At 37.8% G+C, this 15,577-nt stretch overlaps 1 protein-coding gene across 2 annotated transcripts in view; it reads right to left on the bottom strand.

The window, feature by feature from the left end:
• Ube4A (Ubiquitination factor E4A) overlaps window positions 1–15,577 on the bottom strand; it is a 523,714-nt gene that overhangs the window by 212,355 nt on the left and 295,782 nt on the right. For both annotated transcript variants that reach the window (XM_090376475.1, XM_090376476.1), the window contains exon 11: window positions 2,060–2,320. In XM_090376475.1, the coding sequence (XP_090232601.1) occupies window positions 2,060–2,320 (261 nt within the window). The remainder of the gene's footprint in view (window positions 1–2,059; window positions 2,321–15,577) is intronic.

The following is a 15,577-nucleotide window of genomic DNA, read 5'->3' as shown; positions in this document are numbered from 1 at the left end:
CTATAAACGATTCTAGAACTAGAGGGAGGCATAATTTCAAGTTATGGGAGGATGTTTAGACTGGACTGCAGGAAGTTTCATTTCAGCCAGCGAGTTATAAATTAATGGAATACGTTACCTATGTGGGCAGTAGAGGCTGACAGTTTGGGGAAATTCAAAAGTCAGCTGAATAACCACCTATGGGAGGAGGGGAATGCATAGGTTGTCTATTTCCTTTTCTTTTATTAATTATTTATATTTTAAATTTTCTTCATATTATTATTATTTTCATAAGCGATAGGCTCCTTGCATCACGTGGCCACTGCTAATATTAATATGTTCAGATCCTTCATGTACTTTGTTCTGAGTTAACAGATATGTTTAAGATATATGAACTTTTTACAGAATACAGGCTCCAGGAATTTTGTTTCAAGGGCAACTGGGATCATGTTTTGTCTAAGCTTTAGTTCCAGTTCAGGGTGAAAGTTTCACTTCCAACAAAAATGGACTTGTAAACTAGCAGGTAATGTGTATACAAATACAAAGTACTGCATATGGGTAACAGTAACCACAGAGAAATGTACCAAGTGGGTGGTGTTACACTCAGGGTAGTGGAGAATGAAAAGAGACCTGGGGGGTAATTGTGCAGTTGGATATGAAGTTTTCTGAGCAGAGCAGACAGGCTGACAGAGTAGGTCATGGAAGCTTGTCAATGATATACAGGAATTTTGAGAGTAGGGATAAGGAGGTAATTATCCCCTTGTATAAGGCAATGGCCAAGCCACACCTTGAGTACTGTGTACAGGTCTGGACGTCTCCTTTTAGGAAGGATGTAGAATTGCTTTTTTTTGTTTTGTTATTTGGAGCATTAGCAACTAAGGCCATATTGCTCAGGGAATATGCGGTGGTCATTCCCTGACCTTTCCATATTTGGTGGTGATGGGTTCAAACCCTGGTCTAATCAAGAAGCGTGTGCTATGCACTGCTGCTCCTTCCCACCTGGTTACGGAGGCGCCTGTAGAATTGCTATAACGAGTACAGAAAAGGGCAAAAGGCTGGTGAGGGGAACAAAGGGGTGCTCTTACAAAGAAAGGCTTAAGTTCTGCAAATTGCAGCATCTGGAGACTCGCACCTGCAAGGCGATCTGATTGAAGTTTATAACGCCTTGAATGGATTGAGCAGGCTCAATGCTGATGAGATTCTTCCTCTTGCTCAGATTACAAACCTGAGGGGGCATAAACTGAAATTGAGGAAAGACAGTTGTCAAAAAGATGTGCGGAAATTTTCCTTTAGCCAGTGGGTAGTTGATTGCTGGAACAAACTTCCACCTGTCATTGTGGAAATTGATTACTTAAATAAATTCATGGCAGAACTAGACAAACATCTGGAATAAACGGATGGGTGAAATAGGAAGGTTTTTTTTTTTTTTTTGGCTGATGCTGTATAAGCTTGCTTTCTTGCATCATATTCCTCTTACTAATGCTAAAGAAATGGGATGCCAAGTTCACTTAGGGCATCATACCTACAAGCAGTGTGTTAGTGCAAGTGCATTAGGGTCACCAAACATGATCCTCTTTCTGAATTTTGATGGGTTTTGGCACATGGCTGCACATGTCAGATTTCAATGATGTAACCCTGGAACCAAGATATGGGCACTGGATCCCAGTGATGCCCATTTGTAAGCTCAGCAGTGACTGAGAGATCCCATACAGATGCTCACATCAAGCGGGTTAAAATGAATGAGAAAGGTAGAATAAAATGAGTGAGAAAGGTATATGCTTGCTAGTAGGTAAGATGATGGCAATGGAAGCACAAATATAAAATCCTAAAAGCCTGACCTCATGAAGTTGTTATCTTCTACCACCCAAAGTAGCTGAGGCAAAGTGGCCTAGTTGTTCAATGAACAATTGAATAGTCACATTACACTGATAATATTGACATTATAAATTTTAACTCTGTGCAACTAGCTCTTCTGTTTTCAGCCCTTCAGATCGATGCAATTTAATTATAACTACCCTGTATATATTATGTTGTTGTTAATACACACACACACACTTTTTTTTTCTTTTTTTTTTTTTACCTTTTTCCATATTCTCTTTGATATGTTGCACCATTTCTGAAAATTCTCCATTCTGAGCTCTAGAATCTTCATAAACTCTCTGTAATTGGCCCAGTTCTTGACTTAACTTTGTTAGCCTTTCATGGACAACACGGAAACCAAGGGCAAGAGCATAGTGGGTTGCAAAAAAACACTCAGTTGTGAAAGTATATTTCAGATTTTTTTCCATACTCTGCTTTTCTACATGTTCTAAAGGAATCAGGCAAGTTTCTGATGATAAGCCTGCAAGTAATAATAAAAAAATTATAAGTTATATACAAAAAATACAATTATAAATTACAACTTCATCATATACTGATGTGGAAAATTAACGCAAACCATATAATTGTACATTTTTTTTGTTTTAATGCTTCATCAAAATGGCTGGGGAAAAAAACTTTTCTGAAATTGTGGGCAATTTAATCTTTATTTAATGTGATTATGTAACTTTTTTAACCCCCCAATGCTTTGCAACAACTGCTTTACCCTTCCCCTTCATATTACATGATTTTTTGTACAACTGCAGGTTTTCATAATACTTGACTTATGGAAATTCAACTTAATGTAAGTTTTTACCAGCCAGTGCAAACTTAAAAAAAATAGTGGAAGCGTATTTTGCATCCCATAGGAATAAATGGAGGTATCATGAAAATATCAAAATGTGAACCAAAATAACACGTTTTTTTTTTTTTTTTGGTAATTCATTCCAAGACCTCGGAAGTTGAAATTTTCACTATATAACTAAGCTATTTATCTCTCTAAAAGGTAATTTTTATAATGGAAGTTGCACTATACTTTCATCATTATCATATGTTCCGTTATAAGAATCAATTTTGAATGCCTTTGTTATTTTTTCTAAAACAATTTGCACTTTCCAGTTTATTGGGCTTTTCTGTTAGCGCAATCTATTATAAACGGGTAGTAAATTCGATCTTATTGCATTTTCGATAATACCAATAGCTGGGATTCTGTGGGTTTTTACGTTATTATGGTGAAATCTGTATCACCTTCACTGCAATCTTCAATCATAAAAAAGATAAATAAATTTTCTGAATCTTCTCTTCATTCATATTTACTTATTACAATGGAAAATGTAAGTGCTGGAGGTGCTAGGAAATTAAACAAAATTGATTTAGAAAAGAAGATGATTAATTAAGAAGTACGAAGCAGGACAAAGTTTGTGATCTATTGCACGGAATTAGGTTTCGCTGATTCAACAGTGAATACTATTTTAAGGGACAGTGCCCATATAAAAGAACATGTTAAAGCATTTAAGAACAACAGTGATCACAAAACAGCATTCAGGTGCTATATCAAAGATGGAAAACCTATTAATAATATTGATGGAAAATCAGATTCAGAAGGAAGTGCCCCTGAGTCCAATGGCCATTCAAGCAAAAGCAAGAAGTATTTATGAAGATATTAATGATAAGTACAGCAAACCCCAAGCCAAGCAACATGGATACTTGAACCTATTGAACCACCTGAACTTGGTTCGGGTGGTTCAGTAGGTTCAAGCATCATGCTGGTTTCCAAAACATTAAACTATGTGGTGAAATGCCAGTGCTGATTCTGCAGCTGCAGAGAAATTTTGTGATGTGTTAGGAAAAACTCGTTTTAAATCTCCACAGCCCTCAACTTCTGCAGAGGTGTGTTTATCAGCTGGAGAGTTAATTCTACAAAGATGCTCGAAAGGTAAAACTTGCTGATGTTGTGCTTGTCTCCTCTCTCTTTTTGTAATTTTATAATTTTTGTAATTTTGTAAACTTTTGTAATTTTTCCTGTGCATGAGATAAAAAAATTAAATAAATAATTCTATTTACATGTTCATCGAAAATTTCTTTTTTGCTAGAATCAAATTCAGCACGCATAGTTGTGAGTGCTGCCTAAGCATTTAGGGAAATTTCGACTGATGTAAAGTTCGACTTACACAGTGTTCTGTGGAACGCAACTCTTACGTAAGTCGGGGAGTGGCTGTATTTAATTCTCACATCTCTTCTTTCCTCATGCTAAGTAGGCAATTGACAAGGCAATTCACAAAAGTGACTATAACCATCATAAAATTATTCATAATACGAATAATTTTATGATGGTTGTAGGATATTTGAGAAATGAAATGTAGTAAGTGTGCAGCAGATTCATGGTAAAACAAAGCTGAGTAGTTAAGCATACGAGTTCAGTAATGCACTAGCTTTTGAGTGGACTGTGGTTCAAGCCTGCACAACAGTTAAATATAGTTAATAATTCTATTTGATGTCAAAATGATTAACTATATACTCCTCTTTTTTTTGCATAATCCACAACTACACACACTGATGCATTCTTTTTTTTCCACCAAGCTGTGATGGCTACAGCAAAGTAGTCTTCAGATATACGTTTAACTAGTAAGTGGCACTATGTAGTTTAACTAGTAAGTTGCCTGGCTTGGAAATGTCCTTCTTCAAAGGGAATCTTTCAATGTCAGAAACAAGCAGAAGTCACTTTGTGCAAGGTCCAATGAGTATGGAGGGTGTGTAATGAGCTCATATTTATTTTCCCAAAAACATTCTTGCACTTGGAAAGCACAATGAGGTGAAACACTGCCATGATAGAAAAAAAAAGATGATCCTTAGATGTGGACAATTCTTCATAAACTCTCTGTTGTGATGAAAGGCAAGAAAGGGGGAATGTTCAGGCTAAAATAAAATAAATTTACAATAATGCACATTTTTATTCACTGCTATGCACGCCAACTGAATCTAATGAAAAGAAATGCAGCAAGTACTACATGAGATTCAAGAACATTCTCTTTGAACCACATATCGATACCAACATTTTTCTTGAGATCACCACCACAGCATCTCTCTGTTCTCAGTAAGCATATGGACAACTAGGTGGCAGTGATCCCAGTGTACTGATGTTGGATTTACTTAAAGATGTAACTACCATCAGTGGTAAATGGAATGGTTTTTTCTTTCATAAAGATGACTACAGTGGTCTCAGATCGTTTTTAAATTCTGCACAGCAGGATTAACTGATGATGTTAACATCAGCCAATTCTTAATGGAAAGCATTCAAGGAATGAATCATGGAAGCTACTAGGCTTTCATACAAGGTAAGAAATCTGTTCAGGGTTTAAGCCTAAATGGATGTCAGATTAGCTAATAAGTTGGTCAGACAACTTGAGTAATTGAGACCTGCTAATCTTTTTTAAATCTATGTGCATTTTTTGTTGGAAATATCTTATTAAGGTTACTTCATATAGGTTAAAATGTTCACGTAATGGGGGTTGCACGCCTTCAAAATAGAACAATGGATTAGTCACTGAAGCATTTGTCCGACACATTTTAGCGGTTATGAAACATCAAACAGCTAAAGTTTGAATATATGACATAGAGTAAAAAAAATATGTGGAGGTCCTACAGTCTCAAAACTTTATTAGACAGTTTATTAGCAGGTCTTGACTACTCAAGTCGTCTGACCAATTGTCTAATAAATTTTTGAGACTGTAGGACCTCCACATATTTTTTTATTCTATAAGCTAATAAGACTGATGACAGAGAAGAAAAATGCATGGGATGTATACAAATTATTAGGCGACAGAAGCCTATATTAGATATAAGATAGCCTGTAATCAAGTCACAAAGGATGTTAGGCAAGCGAAGGCTGATTACGAGAAGTCTCTGGCAAAGGATGCAAAGAAATACAGCAAAGACTTCTTTACTCACGTAAACTCTAGAACAAAGAGCATGAATCAGATTGGTCCACTTGATTATCAATGGTTCGACTATTGCTCCTGCTCAGGTAGCTGACGAACTGAATGAGTATTTTGCATCTACACTCACATGAGGAATTCTGTAGGGAAGTGGAGGCCAGAAGTTTATCAAAACTCTAACAGGGAGCTAAATGATTTTGTAATAACTGAGAGCAAAGTGGAGGAGAAATTATTGAAGTTAAACATAACAAAGGGACTTGGGGTGGATGGGATTTATTCAGTTATATTAAAGGAGGCAGCAAAGGAAGTAAGCAAACATAATTATGAGGGAATACTTGGACTCAGTGGAGGTCCTCACGGAATGAGGAGGTGCAAAGTATCTCCAATTCACAAAGGTGGGATCAAAGGGTGAACGGGGAATTACAGACATGTTAGTTTAAATTCAGTTCCAGGAAAATAATGAAATCATTGGTAAAAGAAGCAATGCAGGATCATATAGACAAGAATGCAGTTATAGTTCAGACACAGCATAGGTTTATTAAGGGAAAATCTTGTCTGACGAATTTGATTGGATACTATGAAACAGTGACCAAGGAACTGGATGAAAAAAATAATTCTGATATCATATACTCAGATTTCAAGAATACTTTGGATACTGTAACACATGGAAGTCTACTTTACAAATTGGAGCAGTGTGGTATTAAAGTCAAGTTGCTGCTGTGGATGAATGTGTCTTTAAAAATTGAAAATAAAAGATTTTGTTGACTACTGGCTAAAAATTCATTGGAGAAATTAAAGGTCTAAAATGTATGGCATGTGTATGCATGCGTGCGTGCGTGTGTGTGTGTGCCTGCTCAATCCATTCAAGGCCTTATAAGCCTTAATCAGATCACCTCGCAGCTGTCTAGTCTCAGAAGCTGCAATTTGCAGAACTTAAGCCTTTCATTATAAGAGCACCCCTTTGTTCCCCTCACCAGTCTTGTTGCTTTTCTTGTACTCATTCTAGCAACTCTACATCCTTCCTAAAATGAGGCTCCCTGACCTGTATGGGTACTCAAGGTGTGGCCTGACCACTGCCTTATTTGTACAAGGGGATAATCACCTCCTTATTCCTGCTCACAAAATTCCTGTACAATGGGGCCCCAACATCCGATGGTAATTCGTTCCACAAAGCCCTTTGTATGTTGAAAATATTGTAAGTTGAAACCAATAATACATTGATTTCCTGTAATTCATTCCAAACTCTTGACAGGTAACCTCAACAACACATAAAATAGGTATTTCTTATATTTCATTTCCTATACATGTTATACTTCATTTTTATATTAAAAATGAAGTACCACTTGTCCGACACTGCAGATTTCAGAAAAGCTTTTGATAATACTGTTGCATATTAGCAACAGTATTATCAAAAGCTCATAATATTGATAATCACTCTGTCTTCAGCAGAAGACAGAGTGATTATCAATGGGCACTACTCTTCTTGGACTAATGTTATTAGTGGAGTTCCCCAGGGTTCAGTGCTAGGCCCACTGTGGCTTTCTATATTTATTACTGATACTGATGAAGGCTAATATCAGGCTTAATGTCTTAAGTTTACCGAAGATACAAAGGTTTGTAGGGTAGTTAATGAGTAATCAGGGTATGGTATGCCACCGCAACAAGATCTATAAAAATTACGAAGAAGGACTGAGAAGTGGCAATTGAAAGTTTAAAACTGACAAATATACTGCTACCCATATGCAATTGACAACATACTGCATATGGGTAGCAGTAATCAGAGATTGACATATCAACTATGTGGTACCATAGTAAAGACAGTGGATAATGAAATAGACCTGGGGATAATTGTGCTGTCAGACATGAAGTTCTCCGAGTAGTGTAGATGGGATACCACTACAGCTAATTGGGTTTTGTCAATGATATATAGGAATTTTGCTAACAGGGACAAGGATTTCATTATCCCAATGGGAATGGGGTAGAGGGTGCAGAGCAGTAAGAACAGTTGTCATCATTTTCATAGTGTAGCAATTTCTGATTTGGCTGTCACTCTTACCCTTTGTTCTCAAAAGTTGGTGAATTCTGACTATGCTCAGTGTAAATTTGACTATTGTAGCAAAAATCACATTAACAGTATTAGGCTAAACGTTTGTGGATGGATTTTAGCATGTGCAAATAGTGAAAGTAAAAATCATAGTCTACATAATTTATGTAATATGCGAATGCTGTGACACTTCCCTCTCCCCACAACATTTTAACTACTATAATGCTAGCTATAATTCATGTAGGAAAATAAACAAGATACCATTTTGTTTGTCTTCTTGTAGGGAACAAACTTGTTATTTTAGAAGTGTTTTCTCCCTTTGGAAACGAAAATGATCAGTTTCAAAAATACCAATATCGCCTTGCAACTTATCGTTGCTTCAAAAAGGCAAACCACTACTGAGGACAGTGAGCAATGACCATACATCTTGACCTGCATCAAACTAGGCGCCTCCGTAGCCAGGTGGGCAGGAGCAGCAGTGCGGCGCACACGCTTCTTGATTAGACCGGGGTTCGAGCCCGTGAGCCACCAAATACGGAGGATGCGGAAAGGTCAGGGAATGACCACCGCATATCCCCGGAGCAATATGGCCTTAGTTGCTAATACTCCTTAAAAAACAAATAACAAGCATCAAACTGGAAGCCCCTCAAGGCTGTTTGTTCACGCCTCAGGATCCACTGACCACTCAGAAATTGAGCAAAATTGAACATGGCAAGAAAGGTGATACTCAGAGATAACAATGAACTTGACAATGAGGCCACTGAAATCATGACTACTATCCCACTGGACATAAATTAATTTAAATTGCATCCAATTAGAATATATAATGGCCTCCCAGGCAGTAAGAATCATTGCTGCAGTCAGATTGCAAATAATAAAGTGCTGGTCTGCTCTGCTAAGAATCATAACCAATTTACAAAGTTCTTCAAGCAAAATTAGTGTGCAACAGTAAATGCAAGAGAAATCCCTCAACAAAAAACCCTTACCTGTTACCTGTGCACAAGCTGCAAGAACAGGATAACAGCAGACTAAAGGAAACCCCAGACTGAGCATAGACAATCATGATAGCAAAAACCAAAAATACTGTAATAATAAATTCTCTAAAAGTGAGTAGCACTCGTCCAGTAAGGCTGTGATTAAACAGCTGCAGCTTCACCTGAAAAGTGTTAAAATCAAGACTCTGCAAAAAAAATGTATTGTAATTGAGACAGCAAGTAATAAGATGCCAATAAAATTAAATTTTAAAGAAATGGAAGGCATGGGACTAAAGGCAGAGTTTCCCAGGGGCAGGAACCCCACAATCTTAGCTTTTGAAATAGAAAAAGATAAACCAATACAACACTTCATGGAGGAGGTTTATCTGAAGAACTTCGAACACTACACTGTATATGACCCAAGAACGAATGTCAAAAGACTTAATTTTAAAGAGAGCTGTGGCATTCAAGCCACAAGCACACTGAAATTGTGTCATAGAGCTATTATCTAGGACTATTAACGTTCTGGTAAATCAGGACAGAATTAATGCTGACTGGACCAACCATAGATTCTAGGAGCATTTCCTCATATACTAATAAAATGCTACAGATTTCAAAAATTTGGCCACACCACCCACATGTGCACAAATAAAGAGTCCACATGTGGTAACTGTGGTATAAAAAAAAAAAAAAAAAAAAAACATTATTGCATCCACCTAGAGTATAAAATCCCTTCAACCTCACTTAGTAAAGAGAGAGAGAGAGAGAGAGAGAGAGAGAGAGAGAGAGAAATTGCACTAAAAGGCACCCAAACATAAGGTGCAAACTGTAAATCTGCCAAGCTGGACTAAATCACTCCTATCAATAACGTGAAATGCCCTGAGTATCAAGGGGCTTAAAACATACAAAACTGCCATGTATATCAAAAGAGCTTAAAACATAATATAAACTGAATAATATCCAAAATACCAATCCTAACTGGGCGCTAAAATTTCTTCAGCTGAATGTACAATGTGCAAGAGCCGTAGCTGATCAGCTTAAAATTAAGATGGTGGAAGAGGACGAGGAGAACACTGACCTACTAGTGTAGTAGAGGGTTGAGTGCAGGGTTGTGGAAGCAAAGCACAGACACCATCTGCATGGCCATAGTGGTCTGTAACCCTATGTTCACAGTGACCAAAGTCAACACAATGTTCATTCCTCTGGCAGCATGTGCCCACATTGCTAGCCAGCTTGGCAGTTTCCACATTAGCCCTACAAACCACTACCTGCAGTCTGCACTGGCTATTCTGCCTGGTGACAGACTACTGTTATCAATGGATGCCAACTGTCACTCAGGTCTTTGGCATAGCCAAACTGACAACCGTAGAGGCACTGATAATGGCCCGCAGCTGGAAGACTTTTTTGTCATGCATTGTCAGTAACACTGGTACTGACAATGCATGACATAGTTAGATATAACATCAGGAATGTCAACTGGGAGACCTATCAGGATTCCCTGAGGTCTACCTTGAATAGTGTTCCACCCGAGGCCTACAACCATCAACAACCAGAAGACCACTGTGGTAAAATAACAGAAATACTACAGTCTGCAACTCCTCTGTGATGAAAAAAGTCTCAGAATATATTCTGTCCCCTGGTGGTGCCCTGAGCTTGGCAACCACAAAGGGATCACTGGGTCAGAAAAGCTTTTCAACAGCCACAACAAGAGATTAATGCCTCAGGAGAACAATACCAAAACCTCAGGAACACCTATATTGTACTGATCAGGAAGCAAAAGGAGTCTTGGTAGGGACATCCAGAAACACCAACCCCTGGGGTGTGGGACTGTCGTGAATAAGCTGCCAAGAGTAGAAATCATGAACACAACTGTCCCTAACTCACGCAAAGGAAGACACCATACCAAATATCCTGGATGCACTCTTCACCACTGATAGCTATGTCTTAACTCAAGATCAAGCTGAAATATGTGAAGATAACTCTAAATACCTAATAAGAACCTCTCTTTACAAACAAAGAACTAAAATTCGCTCTAGACCATAACTATAGAAAATAAATGTCTGGATCATGACCTCATCAAAGTTGAAGCAACAAAGAAACTAGCCTCTGCTTACTCTGACCACTCACTCTAGCTATATAACAATTGTCTTACAGAAACAAGCAAAACTTAGGAATCATTCTGAAAAATCCAGAAAATTAAGCAGACCAACCTTGGACCTATAGAACTACAGCTTTACTGCCACTTCTTCGAAAATTATTTGAAATACTATTCCTCTCTTGATTGAATGTCTATTACACCAAATCAAACCTCCACTCAGATAAACAGTATGGATTTAAACAGGACAACTCAACAGTAGACGCAATGAATTATATAATACCCAGTGCATATACAACATGAAGACATGTATAGTATCCTATGTACGGCAGCTCCAGAACATTAGTTCAACCGTAACTTGGTTCACTGTGATGATACAGAAATCTGTTAAATGGCCAAAAATGTATGTGTGTAACGTTACGTTTGAGTTGTGAATGGTATTGTTGCGTTGTTTAGTTGTTTCTCGCCACTTTGCCATAAGGAAGGCGATCACGTGGAAAGCACTTGCCCAATGCCCATATACACCACAAGGAGGCGGGCCACAATTAAGTGTAAAATGTGGAGGTACAGGCACTTCAATCATTGCCTGCCCTTCCTTAAGGGCAAAATGGAGGCACCCACTGGTGTAGCACTGGAAGTAGTGCTATACCAGTGGGTGCCAACAAAAATCCTGCACCGATAGTGGCCCAGACTAAGGGTACCAACAACAACAACAAAAAAAAAGTGTGTGGGTGTATATATACATGGTGGATTCCAGTTATTCAGGCCATCGGTTAATCGGGGCAGCCATCTATTTGGGGCAAATCTTAAAAAAACAGAAACCAATCGAGAAAAGAGCCAGGGTTTACTTCGCTAAATTGGGACAACATGCCGTTTAATCGGGGCAGGAGACTGCAGCACTGGAGATTACCCTACGATTGTCTCCGACCATACCACATGGTTCGGTCGGATTTCTAGAGGTCACAACCATAAAATAATAAAAATAATTAGCAGTCACCTGTTTATTGGGCTTTTCTGTTGGTGCAATCTATCATAAACAGATAGTAAACTCAATCTTATTGAATTTGCAATAATACCAACAGCTGGAATTCTATGGGTTATTATGGTGAAATGTGTTTACACTTCCATGGAATCTTCAATTGTATAAAAAAATTAATTTTCGAAATCTTCTCTTCATTTCTAAAGCTTCGTAACTTGTTACTCCATTCTCACTTGCGCATATCGTGTTACTTGCAATTTGTGTGTGCCGAGTTCTTTGTTATTGATTGCTTATTTTTTTACTGTTTTAATTTTTATCCCCCACCCACAAACGTCAGTGAACAGAAATGTCAACTAGTATGTACATATTCCAGTACGTATTAATTATTCCGATTATCACGTATATTCTTCTGATTTTCACGTATCATTTAATTTTTAAATTGGTAAGGTAATAAAGTGTAAATTTGTGTTTAATATTTCTTTACTTTTATAGCCTAGAATAGGAATGGATAATAGGAGGAATAGATAACATTCCTCAGTTTTTCACTAATTAGAATCGCTGTTTAACAGAATTAAAATTCAATTCATAAATGTGATCAAAATGCGCTTACTACACATCGTATAGTGAAAGGTACTTTACTATGGTGAGGCCATTGTAATGTTATTTGATTTGTAAAATAATAAGAGGAGTTTACCTCAATATAGTACATAGAACACTTCCGTATGATACTCTCCAGAAATTAAAACGAAAAAAATCGAAAAACTTACATTAGAGTAAAAATAATTAAAAACCAATTTAACACAATTAAAATAAATTTAACACAATTAAATCAATTTAACGCAATTAAATCAATTTAACGCAATTAAAAATCAATTTAACGCAATTAAAAAGATTAAAAAGAATCTAACAAAAATATTCAAAACGATTTTTGAATCGTTTTGAATATTTTGAATATTTGAATAGGAAGGAAAATTGTTTTGAATATTTTCGTTAGATTCTTTTCAATATTTTTAATTGCGTTAAATTGATTTTTAATTGTGTTAAATTGATTTTAATTATTTTTTACTCTAATGTGAGTTTTTCGATTTTTTCATTTTAATTTCTGGTGAGTATCATATGGAAATATTCTACGTACTATACTGAAGTAAACTCCTCTTATTATTTTACAAATATTAATATCAACATAGAACGTATTGAGCATTACAGCTCTGATTCATACTATCTAACATGATTTGATTGTACAGTGAACCAATTGTAAAGCAGGGGTCCAATGTATTTTTAACTATTTACGTGAAACTTCGGAAAATTGGGGCAGCTGTTTAATCGGGCCAAAATGCACTAGTCCCGATGTGTCCCAAATAACCGGAATTGGCTGTATGTATTAATTTTATTATATGGTATCTATCCGTAGGGAATTAGGTATATAAGGACCAAACTAACAAGTTAGTAAAAGAAACTAGCTTTAGTCTGGATGGCCTATATTCTAAAGGTGAAAGCTAATAAGGTATGTTCGTGTCAGACGGCACCTGGGATTTCTCCCATCTCCGCGTGTGTTCGCTGTATCGAGGACAGTACACTGCCAAGCCAGAGACTTGAAAGTGTGTAGGCCATGTCTGTGCAGTGTGATGTTTGTCCGGCTTATTGGCCGCCAGGCCGATAGTGGGGCCTGATGTTGCCCATACCTCGCCACGTGGAGGCTAGCCAGGTGTGTCCAGTATTACAACACGTTGCTCTAGCAGGTCCTGCCATGTAGTTTCCTGGGATTTCAGTGGCTAGGACCTAAAAAAAATAATTTACGTGTTTGACATTAATGCTTAATGGGATTGCTATTAGGAAATCGCTGGTTGGGGTTGAATGCTAGAGAGATGTGTTAATAAGTCAGGCAAAATTTTGATGTTATCAAATTTAGACATGGGAGGCTATACGCTAGATAAAAGATAATAGTGTTAGTTGTCTTAGAGATTTACACAAAACTGGTAGAATTTAGACATTGATTAGAATTTATTGGCATTGTTAAGGGGTGTGCTCAGTCGGTTTAGTTAGAGAGAGGGGAGACTGAAGACTGCGGGGAAAACAGATAGAGTAGGCATCCCCAAAGAGGTCAGTGGAGACGAGCTCCACCAGGCAAAGTATGGGGGAGGTAGGGGAGACAGAGACCTGTCTCCTCCCATCCCCTGCCTTGGGATGGGGTTTTAAAGGGAACCAGGTTAGAGTACCCAGTTCAGATCACGAAATGGTGTGTCAGCAGTAAAGCCGCAGTATGTCTTTGTCGGTGATAGTCGTCACGTCCATGTAGTGTCGAATCCGGTAAGAAGGTCAAGCTGCCCATCCTGCTCTGGGGATGGGATATGTTAGCTGGCAGTGGGAACCCACCACATGAAGGGGTGGGAAAGACACATTTACTTTATTCATAATCTGCATTCTCACTCTACTTGCATTCATTTTTTTTTTTTTTTAAATACTTTTTTCTTATATTTTATAATTTTTTTCCCTATATATGTATATATATATTTTTTTCTTTCCCACTCACACTCATTTATCCTTTTCTCACACACCTGGAGGGGGGGGGGATGCAATGATGTGTAGTTTAAATTAAAATACTAATTAAACTAAGGTTAGTGTGTACTTAACTGTAGCATTTATGGTTTGTGTTCTTTTTTTCTCACACTGACACTTTCATTCATTCTTCTAGCTTTCATTTCATTTATTCGACTCTTGCTTTCTACACTGCACTCTCTGGGCACCTCAACTTACTGTTATTCTACAGTTGTGGTGCAGGCCTAGCCGAAAGTTTTTGCAGGCCAGGGGAGAATGCAGTGTTTGTGTGGTTAGTAAATGTTTGTTAGCTTTAGCCCCGGGGGGCTCACATCTGGTGAGTATGGGCTTGGCACACCCAGGGCCCTGAGCTGGATATCATCATTCTTCTCTTTCTTGGTGATTCCCTTCTACTTTTGTCTCTCTCTCTCTCTCTCTTTCTCTCTCTCTCTCTCTCTCTCTCTCTCTCTCTCTCTCTCTCTCTCTCAGGGTAACTTGGGAGTTATTTTTTTTTGGCTGGTGCAGCATAAGCCTCAGGCTTCTTTGCACCATATAGCTAATAATAATATTAACAATAATAATAAAATAATAATATATAAAATAATGTAAGTTATTCCCAATCTTGGCCAATTACATTTGCTCTTCCATTCATTCCCATTCACTCTCTCTTTCCCTCATGCTAGGTCACTCTTTCTTTCACCAAAACTGCCATTTATTCCCATTTACCACAATTCCTAGTTCACTCAGTGCCCAACCTATTCATTCTGTCTTTCATTCTACATTGCATCCCCTTGCTACCAGCTTACTGATATTTTTTCAGGTAATCTGCTTCCCTGGCTGCCTGTACATCTCCCTCCCCTACATGGTTACTTATTTGGTGTGGGGCCCCAGGTTTCTACACATGGCAGGGAAGGAGTTTTGTCAGGTCAGGTTTCTGTCAGAGCACAGAATACTGCTATCCTGACAGTTTTTAAGTCATCTGGGAGTGGTGGGAAACTTGGGCAATTTTAACTATTGATTATTGTTTAATTGCTGAAGGGCTGAATTGCCATTCTTTGGACTGTTCTGCACATTTCAATACTTTCTGTGTGAAAGATGTAAAGGCTTTATAATTTTCCTCTTCTATGATGAACAGATGTTCTTCTCCTTTGGGAAGGGGACCAATCTGTGCTATTAGCT

Source organism: Mastigoproctus giganteus, chromosome 6 (genome assembly GCF_048544385.1).
Source record: "Mastigoproctus giganteus isolate SK-2022 chromosome 6, ASM4854438v1, whole genome shotgun sequence".
Taxonomy (NCBI): domain Eukaryota; kingdom Metazoa; phylum Arthropoda; class Arachnida; order Uropygi; family Thelyphonidae; genus Mastigoproctus; species Mastigoproctus giganteus.
This window is presented reverse-complemented; position numbering and strand designations above follow the sequence as displayed.